The sequence below is a fragment of the Acinonyx jubatus genome, chromosome F2, assembly GCF_027475565.1.
Source record: "Acinonyx jubatus isolate Ajub_Pintada_27869175 chromosome F2, VMU_Ajub_asm_v1.0, whole genome shotgun sequence".
NCBI lineage: Eukaryota > Metazoa > Chordata > Mammalia > Carnivora > Felidae > Acinonyx > Acinonyx jubatus.
The window spans coordinates 16,676,501-16,697,732 of NC_069394.1; the positions used below are offsets into that span (position 1 = coordinate 16,676,501).

The 21,232-nt window shown below is 44.5% G+C and overlaps 1 protein-coding gene across 1 annotated transcript in view; it reads left to right on the forward strand.

Annotated features, from left to right (window-relative positions):
• Nucleotides 1-19,458, forward strand: part of FBXO32 (F-box protein 32) — a 35,767-nt gene extending 16,309 nt beyond the window's left edge. Inside the window, exons 5-9 of the mRNA XM_027063950.2 lie at nucleotides 4,805-4,898; nucleotides 5,752-5,936; nucleotides 11,694-11,876; nucleotides 13,361-13,504; nucleotides 13,950-19,458. Coding sequence (XP_026919751.2) covers nucleotides 4,805-4,898; nucleotides 5,752-5,936; nucleotides 11,694-11,876; nucleotides 13,361-13,504; nucleotides 13,950-14,039 — 696 coding nt within the window. The 3' untranslated portion in view covers nucleotides 14,040-19,458. The remainder of the gene's footprint in view (nucleotides 1-4,804; nucleotides 4,899-5,751; nucleotides 5,937-11,693; nucleotides 11,877-13,360; nucleotides 13,505-13,949) is intronic.
• The last annotated feature ends 1,774 nt before the right edge of the window (nucleotides 19,459-21,232 follow it).

A 21,232-nucleotide genomic window follows, 5' to 3' on the forward strand; every position in this document is an offset into this window, starting at 1 on the left:
GCAAAGGCTGGGAGGTGGGACTGAGCTGAGCCTGTTCAGGAAACCAAAGACGGCCCTTGTGGCTAGAACAGAATGAAGTTGGAGGAGGGGCACAGGCCACATCAGGGAGGACCTTGCCAGTCACGGAAAGGAGGTTAGATCCTCTTCTAAGGGAAGCTGTTTGAGGGTTTCAAGCAGAGAAGTGACATAAGCTGATTTTTTTAAGTATGAATGCTATGACGAACCGAAGGTGAGAGAAGGTAAGAAACCTGTCCTTTCTTCGGTTAAGTGAGATAGGAGGGGAATATCTCTTCTGCCCAGTCATGTTCCACACGCCACTTCAAACTGCGGTTGTAAGCGCTCCAAGATTTGCTATACGATATTGCTTGCAACTAGATTTTTCCCCTACTTGACGTCTCCAAAATGAGCACGAGCCAAAGTTGAAGGGCAGGATGTGGTTTCGGCATGCGGTGACCACCATCCCTTCCTCTGGTAGCCCAGACCCATTCCTGTCACTGCACAACCAGTCACTGCAAATCACTCCGGATACCCAGACTGCCCACGCGGCAATGATACCATGGAGTTCAGGAGGGGCCTGAGAGCTGTCTTGCTCCTCCTTTTCCTCCTCCTCCTTACCCTCCTGCCTCTCCTTAAACACAGCACAGATTACTGGCACCTGGGCTAAAATTTGCCCGGCTGAAAAGAAAGAGCCATTTCCAAACAGAACATTTTCCTTTGCTCTCTTGTGGCTGGGGGCAAAGAATCCAGCCAGCTAAGTCATCTTGGTAAAGAAATTGCTAGATGTAGTCCTGCTCCCCTCGGCACACAGCTCTCTTAACACAGAAGTAAAATTAATCAATTTAAGTCCTCTTTACCACTGGCTCCACACCATACTACCTACTGGTTTGGGGCCTGCAGTGTTATGCTGTTGTGGAAAGTAGACCTAAGTGGTTTACCCAAAGCAATGGCCCCATCCCAGTCATGTCGTTAACACTTTCTGCAGATTATTTCTCCCTTAGTAGTAAAAGCTGATTACCTGTCACAGTGTAATATTGATACGGCATTTCCAGACCCTGTCTCCCAGAATATAGCAATACGTGATATTGCTACTAGTTTTAAAGTTTGGTCGTAGAGGCAAATTTGATCGACCCTGAAAAGCTGAAGTCCTTAACATGTTTTCTGTTAAGACACATCTGGTTAGAGTCCACCACTTAACTACTGCTGGTGTGACTTTAGGTATTTGACTTAACTTCTCTGAGCCAGTGTCCTCTTTTTCAAATGGAGAGCCTAACTCCTCAGGTTACCATTGAGGACTAAGCGAGATCATACATGTGAGGTGCTTAGTGCAGTCACTGATGTGTAGTAAACCCCCATTTATCGTTAGCAAAATAAGACCTCACGGTAGATGCAACTATGTAAGTCGTAAAACGTATCAACGTTAACATTCATCAACAGATAGGGAGCTATTAAAATGTATCACAAACATAATAAAAATGACAGAAAGTGATATTAAAATTTGAAACCATTTAAGCATTTGGTTGACAATACATAAAATTGAAATACAAGGATTCTAAAGATCTTTAAACCATCTGTACTTTACTAATTCACTATGCCCACCCTGGCATTAATTTTACCTAGTGATATTCTCTGCATTATGATAAAAACTAATAACAATTTGAGTATATTCTTTGTATCAGACACTATTCTGAATGCTTTATGAACACAATCTTCATTGCAACTCCGAAGTTGGTACTATTATTATGCATGGTTTACAGATGGGGAAACTGAGGCACGAAGTAAAGTTGGTAAACTATGGCCCAAGGACCAAATCCGGTCCCCCACCTGTTTTGGTAAATAAAGTTTTATTGGAACACAGCCACATCTATTCATTTACATGTTGCCTAAGGCTGCTTTTGCACTATAACTGCTAAACGGAGTAGTTGTGACAGAGCCTATAGCCCACAAAGCCCAAAATATTTACTCTCTGGCCCCTTACAGAAAGTTTGCTAAACCCTGATATCAGCTGTAAACTTCAAAAGATTGGGGTCTGGAATAGGAAGAAATAATATTTTATAATAGTAATAATGCCTTGAATTTGGTATTTAGAATGGGTTTTTACACATTTATCTCTTTAACTCTTATAACAACCCTGTAAAGTAGGTAGTCTTTTCATTTCCATTTTAGAAATGAAGAAAATGGGGCTCTGAGAGGTTAAATGACCTATGCCACAGGCTAGACAGTAAACTCCATGCGTCTAGCTATCATGTGACCCTACTGTCATATCCACGTCACCTGCCACAATGCTAGGACAGAGTGGGCACTCAGAAAATATTTGCTAACGAAAGACAGTTGTAGAGGTCACCCAGCTAGAGAAGCTGGGTGTGTTCCTATTGCAGGGTTTTTTCTCCTGACCCCACAACTGCCTGGCAGTGAAAAGAGGGACTTTTTCTTGAGATCAGGTTAAACATAGCGTAGTTGACATGTCATCCTGATGTCGATGGAGAAATTTTCGCTGCCGTATTACTCTTCTTCCTTAGTCAAACATCATCTCAATCTGACCAAGGGGCTTTTTGTTTTCCCTCAGATGCATAGTCATAGCCTTGCGAGTTGCCTTCTCCATGTGATTGGTGTGTTTTTAGACAAGATTAAAACTGACACCCTCAAGAGATGGTAGTCACGTGGAATCTGGGTTTTGGATGGATTTCAGGCAGAGCTCCGCCCGCCCTCCCCCATTCCACCACACGATGAGTCACAGTGCACAGCCAACTGCCGTTCCGAGAGCCACTCAAGGCTTTTGTTTTCTTTCATCTTGCTTTATGCTGGTCATGTGAGGCATAGTGTATTAATAGACCATCGGGCTGGCCTTCTCAATCTGGTTGTTGTTGGTCAGGGAGATAAATGCAAGGTCTGGCCGGTCCCTTGGTGCCATTTGTCACTCCTCTCTTGACTATCACGTGCTGGTTGGTGACAGAGCTGAACCAGACAAGCAGAGGTCATCGGGTGTGGTCACCGCCCATGGGTGTGGCCTCTACGGATGTACTGACTTCTCGCCTCTCTCAGTGGGCACTGGATCAGCTCCTACTTCCATGTTTGGATCAGCAGCACTAATCTTAACAAACCAGCCTCCGCCTTGCCTCACCTCCTTCTCCCTGCATGTGTGAGAGATACAGAAGCCGGGCAAGAAAAGGTTTTGGGGTGGTTTTTTTGTTTTGCTTTGTTTTACTTAAAAGTAAAATTATGTTCAGGAAATTAAAAGTCTGTATGTGGTTTGACAGGCTCCAAAAGGGCTCCGGGAGGACAGAAGTTTTAAACAAATGTCTTGGAAGCAGAGGTTCTTTCAATTGCCTAGGGCTTTGATCCAGAAGTTTTGGTTCTCCTCTGCAGCCTACTTCTTAGAATGTCACTTTGCTAGTTCCCTCAGCCTTGATTCCAACGCTTCCAACAGTGTCGCACTCGATGTTTATTGACCCAAAGTGAAGTTGGGCTGGGGCCTAGCCAGGAGATGAAACGCTCTTGAAAAGTTTCCTAGGAGCAGAAATTCAAGGTTTAATGTCAAAGAGGGGTCTTGGTTCTAAGTCTAAGGTGAGTGCGTTGGGGGCCTGCTGGGCTCTGGGGAGATTATTTTCATTTTACATCAACTTCTTTTGTTCGATAACTCCGTGAAAGCATCAAGTGTGTTGAGGTCTCTGCTGAGTCCTCTCCTTGCTCTCAGTAAATTGATAGTCTCTTGAGCCTCATTTTGTTCATCTGTTAAGTTGGTTGAACTACATGATCTCTAAGATTCCCTTCCAGTCTTAAGTTTCGTTTTTTAACAATAGAATTTTTAATAGATTTTTTAAAAATATTGCCACATCTGTAAAGAATTTTGCTACCAAAGAAAGACCAGACTAGGGACGCACCAACTTAAATTATTACCTTCATTTCTTTGTGTTTGGCAATAATGGGGGTCATGGGATTGGGACACAGTCTTTCAATAAACACCAACCTCTATTTTCCACCTAATTTGTGCCAGGCACTGTGCTTTATGGGCATTCCCTCATTCAAAGCTCTCAACAATCTTGACGACTCTGAGTATTATTAGTACAGATGATGAAACCAGGGCACCAAGAAATTTAGTAACTTGCCCATAGCCACAGGGCTAATAGGTGGTCAAATCAAAAATTGAACCCAAGGTTAGGAGCTATAAGGATCCTAGCCTCTAAGCAGAAATACGTAGATATACGGTACAACCCTGAATTCCTCTCTTTTCCTGTGATTGGCCTCTTTCCACAGGAATTTAAGTGCAATGGAAGATTCTAATTAACAGACATTTTTACTGAATGCTGCAGGAGCAGGAGACTTCTGGATAAGAATTTCCCCTTCCTTGGAAAATGTGCATCTTACTGACCATGAGGTTTAATTTGCCTTGAGAGTAGTTGGTGCCGGTGGGGAAGAAGTTCAAGTAGGAGTAGCAAAATTCTTGCTGGGAGTGATTGTGTACGACTCTAACATTTGCAGGTCATTGGAAGTTTTGCTCCCTTTAGAGTTCCTCAGCTTCACTTGCTGAAGTAGGACAGGCAGAATGAATTCACCCTGGCTGAAGCAAGACTCTTTATATTGAAAAGAAAACAAAAGCAATTAAATATTCAGCCTGATTCCTGGGTTTTGAATTACCCCCCATTTGTCTTTCACTTTGAGCATCTGCTTTTTATTGCACTGTGGGCCCGCCTGCCATCTATCTCTCCCTGTCGATCTGTCTCTACGTGTCATGTGACCTGAAAGCAAAGATTAGAGGAGAAAAATGTCTCTGTGTTCTAAGCCTGGCAACTTCTATTTTTATCCACAGCTGTTGGAACTGATAGCAAAGTCACAGCTCACATCCTTGAGTGGCATCGCCCAAAAGAACTTCATGAACATTTTGGAAAAAGTGGTACTGAAAGGTGAGTGCGCTCTCTCTCTCTCTCTCTCTCCCTCACCCCTTTTTATAGAGATGGGGATGGGCAGATGGGTTTTCTGATAGAGTGGACCTGTCACTAGATTTAAGGAAGAGTGAGTGGATGGAAGTGAATGACTCCAGATGCACTTCTGCCAAATTCCAGTTCAGAAAGGAGGGTCACTTGTGAAAAGGGGAGACACCATCACCCTCCCATCCTCTTATTAGGAGTATCCATTTGCCCTGCTATAAGCCTCTCAAACTTCTCAATGTGGGCACACATCCCAACCTTAGCTAACCAAGCCCTCTGGATTCTAAATTCCTAGAAAATTGAGCTATATACAAAGCAGAATAGACTCATAGACTATTTGATCTAAAAGAAACTTTAGATCTTTGGCTCATCTGAGTCGTTGTACACAGAGGGAAACTGAGGCCCATAAGAAAGAGTAATTTATCCATAATCACACAAAGACTCAGCCAGACAGGATCGGAACTCACATTCCTGACGAGTGACCACTTGCTGGGCAGGATGTCACTGCTGGGCAAAAGAAACTGCCTTCAAATCAGGTGAGCCATTGGTGCTGGCAAAACTGTGAAGGGAGAAAGAGTCTTTGTCGAAAACTAGGGAGAAGAGAACAAAGAGGGACCTAGATAATGGAAACTCTACCCAGTAACCTCAAGTGTAGAAGCTTGGCCAAGTGTAGAATAAATAACAGTGAGAAAGAAAACCACATCCCCGGAGGCAGTACCCACGTAACATGAGCAGAATCGAGAAGAAAGGCCCACTTATAAAATATACAGTGTTTCCAGTATCACGACTGTTAATACTTTTTTGTCCCCCCCCCCCGCCCCCACTCCAGTCCTCGAAGACCAGCAAAACATCAGGCTAATAAGGGAACTACTCCAGACCCTCTACACGTCCTTATGTACGCTGGTCCAGAGAGTCGGCAAGTCTGTGCTGGTCGGGAACATCAACATGTGGGTGTACCGGATGGAGACCATTCTCCACTGGCAGCAGCAGCTGAACAGTATCCAAATCACCAGGGTAAGCAGCAGCGCCCCGGCTTCCTTCTGGCAGTAAAGACGTTAGTCGGGTCCTCCACGGCGAGGCAGGACTTTAAATCCACGGTGGTGGTGGAAGAGTCTCAACTATTCTGATCTGATGCTTTCTACTTGGGTGCTGGGAGCGGGCTAGAACTTCCCAGGAGAGGGAAGCAGGAGAACTTGGCAAAACAGGATCAAAGTGTGGGAACTGAAACCTGGTAGGAAAACTGGAGACTTCGATCTGGGGTGGGGGACAGGGGGAATCTCTCCTCTTTGCCCATTTCCTCCTAAAGAACCTGTCCCTTATAGCTCTAGGAATGCTGCCTTGGATATGATAGAGCTACGATGGCAGTGGCTTGGAAAACTGGTGCCAACTTTTGAAAATTCTAGTTCCAATGAATAATTGTGACAAGGAAGCCTTTGGTTAAAGACTGTGAACATACATGTAGGAAAGAGAAGAGTAATTCTCACTCAAAGCAAAAAAAAAAAAAAAAAAAAAAAAAAAGCCCTATATTACAATGAAACTACTATAAGTAGTGTCTTTTGACTTTTACAACATAATTTGGCCCCCAGCTCTTGTCTTCTTAATAGTGAGCAGCAGGACGAAGGCACACAAAAATGTGAGAAAGACACTGCTGTAATCTCTAAGGCTCGCTAATGGACAGGCATACTTAGACCGCTCACATAGCGCTCGACTCCCGTATCTAATCACCCACCGCACTGTTCTAAGTGGTTCCGGGACCCAAGCTGATAAAGTTTGGGTCCGCCCCATCTCTCGAGGCAGTAGCATGAAAAAAACCTGTTTGACCTCTTTTAAATAATTACTTTACTAACAAAGTTTTCAAAATGTAGCATCCTTGACTTTGCTGTTAACACCCTCTCTAAGACTTAGTTTCTCAAACCCTGAAACAAGGGGAATAATTAGAAGCCTCAGAATTATGTGACTTCCTTAGTCACGTAGGCTACAACTCCCACACTTACACACACACACACACACACACACACACACACACACAGCAGAGCTCAAGCCCAGATAATCTTTCAAAAGCTATCTCAATTATTTGACTATTTTAAGAGAGTACATTCTGAACCTTTACCTAGTTTATTCTAATAATTTACCCCAATCCCTTCTCTCAGGTATGGGCATAGTTTGACAACATGAACTTGTGACCCAGATTCCCAGCTTATCTCTCCCAGAAAATTCACTTACACATTCTACCTGATTTCTGGTATTCTGTGTAGCCTGGACTTAATACTTTTTTTTTTTTTGGTCTAAGCCCAGGGGAGAATTACCCAGCCAGTGATCTAAATGAGCAAGTCCCATTTGTCTCAAGGGCATCTTCTCCCAGGGGAATTTGGGACACTGTTTAGATGATCACACTTGCCTAGAGCTTGCCTCTGTTCCCTCTGTCCACACCACAGGAGCCCCATGGGCTTACTTACCTAGAACCACCCCCTTAATTGACCCATGGACACCGGAAGATAGCCATTGTAGTTACTCTAACCCTTCATGGAGTGAGAGGAGGGGAGTGGGGACCAGAGAAGCCCAGTGACTTAGGTCAAAACCGGGACTCTCTATTCCTCACACGGCAAAGCTTTCTTAATGTCAGAGATTTCCAAACTTCTTTTCAATCCAGCTTTCTTCCAACTATTTATTCCATGATCCAGCTTTTCGCAACCTTTTAAATCCAGCGCAGTCCTGTGCAGGACAGATCAGACATGGAAGTTCATCTCACTCGCCCCTCTGCTCCTGGCACTACAGCCAGGCCAAGCTACTCCCTGCCCCTTCCAAGCTTGGTCCCGCCTCCCCAGACCATCCGATCCACGGAAACCACTCTCCCCTCACCTTCTTCAGAGTGGTTATTGCTATGTGAAATGATCTCCTGCCTGGTTCCACTTCCCTGCCTCCATCCACTGGCTTCTGAGCACCGCAGGGAAAGACCCCACCATCTTGCTCCCTCTCTGTTCCCTCTTCCTTGCTCAGAGCAGAAGGCAGTCAGTAAATCTGAGATGAATGGACGAACAATTGAAGGGAAGTCCCCCACCGCCTGCCTGAAATAACTCATTCAGTGTTTGGGGGAATATAGATGGAAAATACTGCCCTGGGTTAGGGATGATGATAAACATTTACCAATTGCAGAATTTGGGGTGAGTTAGTCAGCATCTCCGGGCTCCATTTGGAAAATAAAGGCAGTAATACTGATCTCCTAGCCCTAGTGTAGGATTTAATAACCTATAGAAAGTACTTGGAACAGTGCCTGACATGTAGTAAGTCTTTAAATGTGTCAGCTCTTACTATTACTAACGGCTCACTCTGTGGCCGGCTTTCTTCCAAGTCTTTCATATTGTATTAATTAATAATTGTAAGTAGGGGTCTTTATGATAGCTCATTTTCACTGGGCACTGGGCTAAGTACTTCTGTGCATTCTCTCTTCCACCCTGCCCGGCAACACTATAAGATATACTTTTCCTCATTTTATAAATGAGAAAGATTAGACTGCGTAGTTAAGAATAGCTGGCTGGTGCCTTGATACAGATCAGATGTAGCAGTATGGGGACTGAACCTCAGGCCTGGCTACAGAGACCGCGCCTCTACCCATACTCTCTGCTCCCCTCTGCCCTCCTTCCCAGCCCTCCTTGCTCTGAGCCAGTGATTTTGAGAGCAGTGATGGGAACCCATGGAGCCCTAAAGAGCTTGTCACACAAATGCCCAACTCTCTGGAGGAAAGAAAGAGAGAAGGGACTTCGTTACTTCAGTGTGGACTGTATTTTAAAGCCAACTTTTTAACAGTTTGGACCAAAGAGAAGTATGTTATCACACAAAAATGTTAAGGTGACATTCACACTAATTGCTTTCTATTTGCCAAAGTCCTCGCACTATCTTCCCGGCATATAATCTCATTTCCCTTCAAAATTTCATCTCTAATTACATGGAGCCAATGTTGTTTGGCAAAAATAATTAATAGGATAAAGGATGAAGGGGGAAAAAAAAAAGAGAACTGGTTTGGAGGGGAGAAAAATCAAATAGAGCCACAGAGTGCTGTGGGCAAGGCAGGGTTTGGGAGCATGTAGAGGATGTAGAGAATCCATAAAAGAATTTTTTTTTCCCCACTGTTTGTTTATTTTTCAGAGAGAGAGAGAGGGGGGGTGTGCATGAGCAAGCATGGGTGGGGGAGGGGCAGAGAGAGAGGGAGACAGAATCTGAAGCAGGCTCCAGGCTCTGAGCTGTCAGCACAGAACCCTATGTGGGGCTCAAACCCACCAACCGCGAGATCATGACCTGAGCCGAAGTCAAATGCTTAACCGACTGAACCACCCAGGCACCCCTAAAAGGATTTTAGCCAAATGCTTGACTGGAAGAGCAAGAGTGACTTATTTTTCTTATATATTTACATTCAAAAAGAAGAAGGCATATAAGCAGTTAAAACCATTTATCAGGAGTGAGGGCTCAGCATGGGGTCTGGGCAAATATTTTGGAAAAGTTCAGGTTTGAAAATTTGAGAGTGAACTCTGCCAAGTGGACTTTAATAGGAGTTCATGTAATAATTGGCCTGGGAGTTTTAACCAAAAAAGTAGATGCTTTGAAGTGCTGGAAACAAAAAGAAAATGTCATGGCAGTTTTATTAGCTCACATGATCACCAGCAGATGATAAACGACAAATAGGTCTAGAGCCTTCAGCAGCCCGGCAAAGTCCTGAATTTTGCAAACAATTGAAAGTTCAGCCCAGCAGCCTGAACAATTTAAATTGTCAAGTCATAGACATTTCTGATGAGTTAAGAGGCTGAAGCCGATCCACATCGGAGATTGTCGGAGCTAGAAGGGATCTTCAGAGTGTTCTAAGCTCATTCATTTTGGACATGGGGAAACTGAGACCCAGAGTTCCCAAGGACACCTGGGATCCAGATCTGCTTGTCCATTCGGTGTATCTCCCATGTCACCTGCCATTCTTCTCCACAGTCCAACTTCCCAAGGCCCCCTGCCACTTCCCACCTTCCCTCTACACACCTCTCCTGCTTGGCAAGGGACACAGGTGGGAGTCAATAAGACTGCATACCCCCTGGAATCCTGGGCGGCGGGGGGGCTTTGGTGTCCCTCGAACAGAGTAGTTCCCTAAAAATTTGAGGAGGGGACTCAATACCCTTTGACAAGATAGTTTTCCCTGAGCTAAGGAAGGGCTTCTTCATCCTCTATTTTTTTCCCTTGAACGCCCCCCCCCCCCCACCGCCAGATGTGACAGAGCACTGAGCTAAAAATGTCCATAGTCCAAAATCAAGAGCACACCCAGGTCTAGCGTGAGAAGGACAAAGAACCACAATTTTGGATGATTTGTGCTGACTTTGTATCCAAATGGCAGCATCCAGATGCTGTTCAAGACATATCAGCAAATACTACTGAGGACCTCCTCCATACAGACTGTTGCCAGAGCACTCTGTGCTTACTTCCTGGTCAGCACTTAACATACTGCTCTATAATTATTTGCTTATGTTTCTGAGTATCTTGCCAGCCTAAGGAACCCATTTCAACTCCAGTACCAGGCCACAGCAGGCCCTCAAAAGAGGTGGTTTGTGCTGGGCTAGGCTGCAAGGGATATGAAATTAGACCCCACCCCCCCCCCTTCAAGGTTCAAAGTGTAGATGGGGTAACATAAGCCCATCAAAATTTAAACAATAAATGTAAAATTAAACAGTAAATACAAAATTAAAGTTCAGGCTTATAGTAGAGGTTTCTGATTAATAGCCTGTGTATTATTATCCACAAAGAGTTTTTTAAATGTCCCATGGAGCCCTAGGTTTGAAGAGAGATGCTCTAATGGATGGGATGGATGGTGTCACTTAGGTCAGAAGGTTCTGGACGAGTTAGTTCCAAAGCGCACATGCATGTGCACATACACCCAGGCACAGGGTCTTTTTGTTGCTGTTTTTTTTACCTCCTTAATTATTAAGGTTTTGTTCATCCCTCAGGTACTTATTGGGTGCCACTCTATGCTAGGCACAAAGGAGACAGCAATGACAAAAGACAAAAAGTCCGGCCCCGTGGAGCTTACCTTCAGCAGGAACGTTCCATTAAGCTTTCTTTGGGAAAATGCCTTACATAACAAAAAGGGGCTGGTTCCAAAAGTACCCGAGAGAGATCATGGGAGTTCCAGGAAGATGCAGTGAAAGAGGGCTGGGGTAGTCACAAACGCAGAAAAGGCCTTTCGGAGGAAACAAGTAGACGCTGGATCTGAGGGAAAGTAATTGGGATGGGCAGAGAGGCCTGGGGAGAGCAGGGGCCCATGGGCAGCATGTTTGGGCACAGGTGAGAAAGCCCGCTTAGAGATGGGTTGTCAGGAGGGGCAGTGACAGAGTCAACTCAGGCGGCAGGGGCGGGTGGCGCCCTGTCCCAGGCACCCCGCCCTTGAAGGAGGTAGCGAATCTCGTCGCGGAGTGAATGGAGCGGAGCACCAGAATCGAACATGTGCTGTGCTGTTCAGAGGATCGTTAAGAGTGTAAAGCTTTGTCAATCTCAGGAAAATCCCTCTGGCACCAGTCAGCTCGAGCTGTTCAGGGCTGTCCCTGTGGGTCTCGGCCACAGGTCCTGCATTTAGGGCATTTCTGCATTTAAAGCGGGGAGAATGGCTGCTTCTAATCTCTGATCAAAAAACCAACTTGAGGGTAGAGGACGAGGGGACAGCTGCATCCCTGGAGGGTGTCGCCTGGTGATCCGCTGCCCTCCTGCCCTGCAGCCCACAACTTAACATCATCCTTCTCCCCACAGCCTGCCTTCAAGGGCCTCACCTTCACCGACCTGCCTTTATGCTTACAACTGAACATCATGCAGAGGCTGAGTGACGGGCGGGACCTGGTCAGCCTGGGCCAGGTGGCTCCTGACCTGCACGTGCTCAGTGAGGACCGTCTGCTGTGGAAAAAGCTCTGCCAATACCACTTCTCTGAGCGGCAGGTCAGGGGGCCCAGCGGGCAGTCCTTCCTTCTCTCCCTTCTCTGTCCCCCACCCTCAGACGTCCTTGGCATTCTTCTCGCACTTTAGGCATGGGTGCCCACCCTCCAGGGCTTCCTGGCCAACTGGAAAGCAACAGTACAGGGAGTTTCTAAATAACGTATGTGAGGGTTTCCCTTAAGGCGATTTTGATGAGGAAAAAAAAAAACTTACATTTTTTTTTAATGTTTATTTTTGAGACGGAGACAACATGCGAGCAGAGGAGGGGCAGAGAGAGAGAGAGAGAGAGACAGAATCTGAAGCAGGCTCTAGGCTCTGAGCTGTCAGCACAGAGCCCAATGCAGGGCTCGAACCCACGAACCGCGAGATCATGACCTGAACCGAAGTCGGATGCTGAACTGACTGAGCCACTCAGGCTCCCCCACCAACTTACATTTTTAACCTATATGCACACTTTGCAATTTGCTTTAAAAAGTTCATAAAGGGGGCGCCAGGGTGTCCCAGTCAGTTAAGCATCTGACTCTGGATTTGGGCTCATGTCCTGATGTCACAGTTCATGGGATAGAGCCCGGCTTCAGGCTCTGCACTGCTTAGGATTCTCTCTCTCCCTCTCTCTCTCTCTCTGCCCCTCCCCTGCATTCATTCTCTCTCTCTCTCTCTCTCTCTCTCTCTCTGTCTCTCTCTTTCTCTCTCTCTCTCTCAAAAAGAAACATTTTTTAAAAGTTCCTAAAGTGGCATCAATCCTCCTTTTCTATAACAAGGTAACTTACAAAAGTCACTTATTTTCATGATATTTTACAGCTGATGTACTTTTACAGATATTATTTCATTTTAGTCTAATGACCCAGGGTGGAGTAGGTATCATTATGCTCACTTTAAACAGATGAGGGGGCTCAGACCACAGGTGGCTAAGTGACTGTCCAAACTAGGGGAATGGCTCTCGAGGTGAAGAAACCGGCCTTGAATCTGAATTTGAACTGGGGCCTTCTGACACCCAAGGAGTCCTGTTTCCCCTCCTCGTGCTGCCTCAGATTTTTTTTCCCCCAACTTCTTTATATAGACATGTGAGTTCAACAAGTTCTGTTCATGAAGCCACTAATATTTAGATCTAGATTAGAGGCACTATGCCAAGGAGTCACCGCATTTCCCGGGAAATAATCACTCAAGTCTACAACTAAGAAAAGATTGAAGGTGTTTATGGAGATTACCTAAACTTTAAAGGACCATCCAAATATAATTTAGTAGAGGTCACTAGTAAGATGTCACCATCCACCTGTTTCTTTTAAAGACTGGTAAAAGCTACCATTTAACTGGGTAGAGCTCAGAAGTTCCCTCTTTATATCTTGGCTATTTTTTCCCTGGAAATTGCAGGACACAGATGAGAAAGGGGGAAGGAGGGTGGGAACAGAACTTTTCAGAACCAGAAAACCACAAGCCATGTTCTTGATGAACTCTTCTGCAACTATCTGTATTTGTTTGCAATTTAGATCCGCAAGCGATTAATTTTGTCAGACAAAGGACAGCTGGATTGGAAGAAGATGTATTTTAAACTTGTGCGATGTTACCCACGGAAAGAGCAGTATGGAGACACCCTTCAGCTTTGCAGACACTGTCACATTCTCTCCTGGAAGGTATGTGTCTCCGGTGGCTGCCACAGACCCCCAGCCCAGCCCCTAGGAGCCAGCAGCACTGCCAAAGCCTTTCCTACTCCTTTCCTGCTCTTCCCCTCTGCAGCCCCCAGCTGAAGGTGTAGGGAAACTGAGTCAGTGCCTGGGGAAAAAAACTTTCAAAGACATTCATTTCCTCCACCCCCTTACATATATATATTTTTTTATATTTATGTATGTATATTTTATGTGTGTGTATATATATATTTTTTATGCATCCCACCCACCTGCAAATTCTCCCATCTCTTTGGGCATAGGCATACACACACACACAGCTCTCTAGTTTTGCATAACTCACGGCATTCTTGACAGAGGAATGTTGCTGTGAGGTTGGGAAATGACTCACGGTGCTAACAAGCCAGCAGGATGCTTCTGAGAACCTAAACCTACCCATGATGTTCCTTTCCAGGGCACTGACCACCCGTGCACAGCCAATAACCCAGAGAGCTGCTCCGTTTCCCTTTCACCCCAGGACTTTATCAACTTGTTCAAGTTCTGAATCCCAGCACATGACGACACTTCAGACGGGTTCCCCGGCTGATTGGATTCTTGGGAATACGGAGTTTGGACACTTCATTTGTAAATAGTGTACATTTGAAATGCTGGCTCAAAACTTCTGAGATAAGTCACTGAGAGGATGTTGGAAGGGGAGAGATGCAGTTGCTGGCTGGGAATTTAAGACTATGGACTTCTCGTTAGAATTGGTATGGAAAATCAGAAATACTGTAAATAAATTTTTTCCCTAACTATTTGCCGGCAAGACTATAAGGGCAGGAATTCAGTTGCATCGGTGAAAATGGAATTTCCTTGACGTTCACTGAAATGCCTTTGTAGTTCCCTAGGGATGTGGAAGAAAAGGGCAGAACTCGAATACAAGATAGAACACTCTCTGTTTACAATGTGAAAATTTGCTTAAAGAAAGGAAGAGAAGAAGAAAACTTCATTATATATGAGAAGTCCCCGCGCTTTGGTTTCGATTTTGGGGGGTTTGTTTTAAAAAGGCAAAGGAAGCACCACCCATCTTAACCCGTGTGGGCACAAGGCCTTATCTTGCAAATATATCACACAATAGTCTACCTCGGAAAGTATGCAATGCCCTCTCTGACAAAGCGCATTGTCCAGTAGGCAGTGTCTGTTTTTCTTGGTTTTTCATCACCTGAAAGTGGTTTAAATAGGAAAGGGATACTGGAGGCAATCCTCATCATGCTTGAGACTTCCTTTTTAGGTGAATAAGCACTTCTTCAGAGTTGCCTCTTTTCTAGAACAGCCCCACAGCGCGTATGCCTCTTTCCCTTTCGTGCTGTAGCTCATTCAGGGCAACATAAGGCCAATTAAAAACAGTCCCAGAGGAAGTCCTACCGCAGAAAAGATAGAATTAGTCACCCAATAGCTGTGAAGACTTTCTATTCCTGTTTAACTTCTTGGTTTGTCTGGGCTTCCTGGAATATCTTCACGGATAAGCATATCTGTGGACTGGTCGGAGCCGGAGTGCTGATAAAAGCTTGTAAAACAGGTTTTACATATCAGTTAAACGTGTTTCCAGCTGCTGTTCCTCATGACAGGGGATGAGTTGAGGGGCTTTGTTTTCTTTTTGCCCAACATCAAAATTCAGTCAACCTAAGCTAGCACTTCTTGCAAGGATGACAAGAGAAAGCCTGGAGTTCCAATCACAGGGAACAGAAGTACTGTGAGTTCATCCTACACTTGCTACATACCCCTGGGGATCTTGCGAGGCAAATATCAGCAGGTAGCTGTGTAGAGGAAAGGGAATCTCAGGACTTAATGAGTTCATTGTCAAATATTCCTGGGATGGGGTAGGGGATGTTTGGTTTTTTTTTACTTTTTATAGAACTTTGCTTTTCTACAACAATGTACATATCTTGGCAGTTGTATTTGCTTCATGCTTTTTTTTTTTTTTTTTTCTCTCATGCAAATAAAGTTGCCACTCTGCATGGCCTTGGCACATAGGTGAAGCAGAGATAGGAAACTTGCTCACATTCACATTGAAGAACAGGGTATCCTTAGGGGTTGAACCTTGGAGTGACCAGATGAGGGGAGAGATGGTTAAGCACGTACAGAAACGAGGCAAGGGACCAGCCGGTGATGCGAAGTCCCTTCATGCCCATCCGTCAGTGCACAGTCCACGACTCAGCATCCCAAAGAGAAGTCAACCATTAGTCCCCTCACTTTGCAATGCCTGTGTCTACACCCCAGGGTGTCTCCACATTTCTTTTCCTCATCACCCCTGACAGAAGAAAAAATTAAATTGAATTTAAATTCTCCGCACTGTGACAAATATTAAAGAATAAGATTTTGTTGGGTAAGGTTGAGCTTTAGGAACCTCTGTATTACCTGATGGGATTTTTGCTTCCCCTTCCCCCCTCAGTCAGAGTCACAATGAGGATGCAGGGCCTAAGTGGGGAATAAAAAGCTGGCACTTCTATAATTCAGAGACGTGCCCTCAAATGTCTCAGCTTCCTTAAAGATGTGGGGCAGAGCTGGGTTAATTGTTGCTCTAGATGCTGGAACCTTTAGCTCTGACATTTTTAGGTTTAGGCATCCATGGCCTTCCACATCTGCCCATCAACTCATGACCTCTGCCCCTTCGTGCTGATCAGGGAGGTGGAAACTCCTGGGTACCCTCAGGTTTACAGTCCTGGAAATGTTGCCTGCTTTCGACTGTCAGAACAAAACTGCCAAACCAGTCTCATCTGGACTTTGTGCAATGCCCACGATTGCACATCATCTGCCAGGCAGCAAGGCACATCTGTGCAGGATGACTCCTACTGCCAAGCGGTGGGGTTATGGTTTTCTGAGATGTTTACCTTGATGGTGCCTCTGGGCTCTCCCCATCTCTGTTGGCATTTTTGGAGGTGGTGTGAAACAGAGTCAAGGAAAAATTTTAAGGAAGAAAAGAGAAGAAACCAATGCTCTTGGTTCTCTTTCATTGGGAGAGGAGAATAAGAAAGGAAATGGCAGGTGGAGAGGGACGGGGGAAGGAATAGAAATGGCCTATCTTTGATGCTGTGGTTTGTATGAAGGCATTGGAGAAGAACATAGTGGGTGCAGGGCATCTGTGTTGGCACCACATGGCAGCTGTTAAGCATGGTCAGAGCCTCCCATGTAAGTAAAGTGAGTGAAAAAGAAAATACTTGTTCCCTGGGTACCAATCATCTAGAGAATTTCTATTGGCAAACCCTCTCGGGACAACCTAACCTCAAAACAAAACAAAACAAAACAAAACACACAAAGAATTCCTGTCTTCCAAACTACTGGTCTAAAAGCCAGAGGGACAGGACGATGGAAATTGCTGGAAGAAATAGAAAGCTCTCCTCTCTTTGCTGTACCTACCTACTACCCCCGACCCCAACCCTGTGATGTAGAATTTGAAATTGATGTCGACTATGAAGTAATGCGGACTTCCAGAGAAAGAAGGAGTGTGTCCAGGGCAGTGTGAGGAAGTCCACAGGGATGTTCTGTATGATGAGCTGGTCCAAAATAAAGGTGTATGAGCAGTGAGCCTAGAGTCTCTTAAGAGTAAGGCACAACGTTTGGGGAAAGAATATGTGAGTGCTCACTTCATAGCAAGATCCGGAAGAAGGTCCAATGACATCTTAAGCCAGGTTGCAATATTAATGCTATTACTCTGAGGAGACAGATCAGTGGCGTGGGAGGGTAAGTGGCATAAAATACAAAGTGAAAAACATCCCCAGGGCATCGGGTATGAGATGACATTTGTTCAGTAATGATCAATTTTATATTGAAGTGGCTGGGAGGAGATACTTGAGATGCGCTGGGTTGACATTGCAGAACACTCAGCAACAGTGGGCCTTCCTTGGGGACATGACTTGGTAAGTTGTGTACTGTGTTACCACCATGATTCTCCGTGGATTCAAAAACTTTGCTCATAAGGAGCCTACGATTAACAGAGGCTCTGTTTTTCTGTTGTTTTCTATGTGGGAGAAGGGAGGGGGCTTAGAGTATCATTTGTCTAAGCAAGTGGAGTGATTCACAAGGTCAATCATTTCAAGACATGTTCAACAATGTATCATTTGTAGCACTCAATACAATGTTTATCATAAAATATGCACCTGAGTTTATATTTTTCTGCCAGGCTATAGGGCAATAATGTTTTGCTATGCACTCTATTTTGTGTGAATTTTTTTAAACTGTAATTTTATGTGTGAATTTTTTTTAACTAAACTATATCAAACATATTCTATGTGGACATCTGGGGTTTTTTTTTTTTTGTTTTTTGTTTTTATCTGTTTCCAACTATCTGAGTCTGTGAACCATCCTTCTGACTGGATGCTGGCCTAAAATCCTATTAGTGTTTAAACAGACCTCAGAAACACCCTGAACCTCTAGACAAACGCAAAGCCGTGGCTCTTTGATATATCTTGGGCTCTTGATGTCTTCAGTAAACAAGATCGTAACTCCTTTAAACTCCACGTTTTCTCTAGAGGTTTTCTTTTCTTTTTTTTTTTATTTATTTTTTTATTTTTAAGAAGAGTAAACCCTCTGTGGTTTTCCAAAGGAAGGAAACTCCTATCCCAGACTTTAATGCTAGAAGGGAAATGAAAGATGGTGGAGTCTGGCATTCCTTCTTGCCTTTCAGCATGAGGTAATGGGTGCACAATATTCAGGGGACAAGTCTGAGCCCATCTGATACTCAGTGGTAGACCTGAGTATAAACCTGGGAATTTCTGAGGTCTTTACTTTGTGCCCCCTACCCAGCATCTTTTGCTATGTCTGGAGACACGTGATACCTGACCTGAATCTTCTCAACACCTTCGCCGTGGAAGGCAAGCATGAGAGTCTGGTGTTAGGCATGTGGCCATTATCTTTTCCAAATATTTTAAGCCCCTGGTTCTCTATGGAGAAATTCACATTTCTCCCTGGAGCCACTTAACATTTTTACAAACCTCTGACTCTATTGTGAGGACAGCATTCTAGTGAGTACAACCTGCTCGCCATAAAGTAAGCAGCATGTTTTGACAAATTTACTTTTCCCTGGGTACTTGCATTTTAATTCCAAAAGTGGCCCTTAAGACAGAAAATGGCTGAGCGGCCAGCTTGCTTTCTAGAAACTGAGGTTCTGAAACCAAGCTTGGGAACCAAGCAGATATTTCCTCTCTTAGACTAAGAGGTACATTTAATCCATACCCTCATCTCCCCATCTTCCGGCACCTGGCATGAGATCCAGTGAGCTTCTGTCCCAGTGCAGACCCTCCCACTCTCTGCTAAACCTCATCTTCACTAAGCAAAGAGGGATTATTCCAAGAGGCAGCAAAGAGCGAGGGACCACAGATACTTCTGACTTTGTCTGCTGGACATTTTTCAAAGTGTCTCTGAACTCAGCAAACAAAGCCTCCTGAGAAATCTCTCAAAACTCAGGTCCTGCTCCATTTGTCCAAAAATGGATAGCTGCTCCAAATCTCTGAACTTCTTAAAACTCCATCTGCTACAACATTACTTCTGGAGTCTGAACATGACTTTTTCTGTCTTTGAGTATAGCAATGTTTGTTTAATTAACGATGTACAAGTCTGTTAAACAGAAGGCTCCAAGTACTAGTCTATGCTTGCGAACTCTTGGCACTATCTTTATTCTACCAAGTGCCAATAACCCTGGCTAAAGGGGGTGTATATTCAAGTCCACGTCCTAAGTCGAGAAGCTTTACTCCTTTCTATAAAAAAATGCTATAAGGGGTTGAACATTGTAACTAAAAGTATGAGGTTAGACTAATTACATACAAAAAATGTTTATTTAATATTGTGTGAGCTAAGCCCTCCTGTATAAATTATTTGCACACTTTTCTTGCATGATGAATTTTTTTATAGTTGTTTGTACCAGACGGTGGCATATTTTTGTAAAGATTTTTTTGACACTGAATTGCAATAAATGTTTTTCCAACAACGCGCTGGTGCATTTTGGTGCGTGCCAATTCAAGTTGGCTTTCTGAGCACATGGACTACATTTATCTTTTGCCTCGTAAGGCTTATATGCCTTGTCCCAGAAACTTGTTACCGTTGTTGTAAAATTTCTAGGGATATGTAGAAAAATGACCTCGCTGCTGAGTACCAGCCTCAGTCAATAAGACAGAACTGTGCTTAAATGGGATATCTCCACTTACTTGTGTATAATAGAATGACCGGGGACTAGTGAGATGTGAAATCAGTATCAGTTTTTTCATCAACATTTATTGAACAGCTACAATATGCTGGACCCTGTGCGAGGCACTGGGAATAGCATGGTGAACAAGACAGATACAGTCCCTGCCTTCATGGAATTTAGATTCTAGCAGGAAAAACAAAGACACACACAAAGCAAGTGGGAAAATATTTAATTCATAAGAAGTGCTATAAAGAGAATAAACAAGGGGCTGAGATGCAGAAGGTCAAGGGGACCTGCTTTGGACCAGCTGTGCCGGGGGGGGGGGGGTCTCTCCAACAAGAGATACTGAAGCTGAGGCCCAGAATGTGAGAAAGAGCCTCCTCCAGAAGGGTGAGGTCATGAGCACTTCAGAAAGAGGGAATGGCTTGTGCAGGGTTCAGATCATGGTCCTGCCACTTACCTGCAGTGTGACCTTGGCCCCCTTGACTCCTCTAGGTCCCAATGCCCGAGACTCCAAAATGGTGAAAATAAATCTATGACTGGGGTTGGGAGGGTTATGTGAACTACCACAAGTAAAATGTGTGGAGCCACACACACATTCAATAAATGCTCATTAAATGTTAACAGTTAACAGTCCCTGAGCGACAAGGGTCTGAGAATTAGGTTGGGAATTGCTCTGCATCTCTCTCCAGTTAGGTGTGATATGCTCGGGTGACTGACATAGTGACTGACTTAATAACACATTTACTCTGGAACACACACTGATCCTGCCTGCCACTAACTCTCCATCGGAAAATGATGAAAAAGGCGCATGAGAGTAATCAGAGATTTTTTTTTAATGTTTATTTGTTTTTGAGAGAGAGCGAGTAGGGGAGGGGCAGAGACACAGGGAGACAGAGGATCCAAAGTGGGCTCCACGCTGACAGCAGAGAGCCGGATGTGGGGCTCAAACTCATGAACCAACTGGGAGATCGTGACCTGAGCCCAAGTCGGAGGCTCAACAGACTGAGCCACCCAGGCACTCCAAGAGATTTTTTTTTCCTAATTTCCACCAGGATCATAAAAGCTCACCATTCGCAAAATATCCCATGCACTCTTTGCTCAGACTACTCCATCCACCTAGAATACTCTTCCCCTGCCTCTGACAGATAAGCATCTATTACCCCTTAGGGCCACCTCCTCCCTAAAGCCTCCCCAACTGAGTAAATCTCACCTCCCATAACCCTTCCCTGCATCTAGACATTGCTACACTGTAGTCTAACATGGGGGCTATATCATAGTCCCCAGCACAGTGCAGGGGCTGAAAGAATTAACACACACATACACTCACAAAATGCTTTTGGAAATCTCACTGACCACATACTTACCCTCCACTCGAATAAGAATCAGTGTGAGTTGATGGACATAGAACTATTTACAGCTTCTCAGTTACAAATAATGGTAGTTGAAAAAATAACAAATGTAGAGACCTAGTTTTCATGAAGGTTTTTTTTTAAGTTCAACTAAATCTTTACAAGTCTAGTAAATTTTCATACAAAAGAAGAGGGGCTTTTATTACTGTTTGATAAACTCAAGTT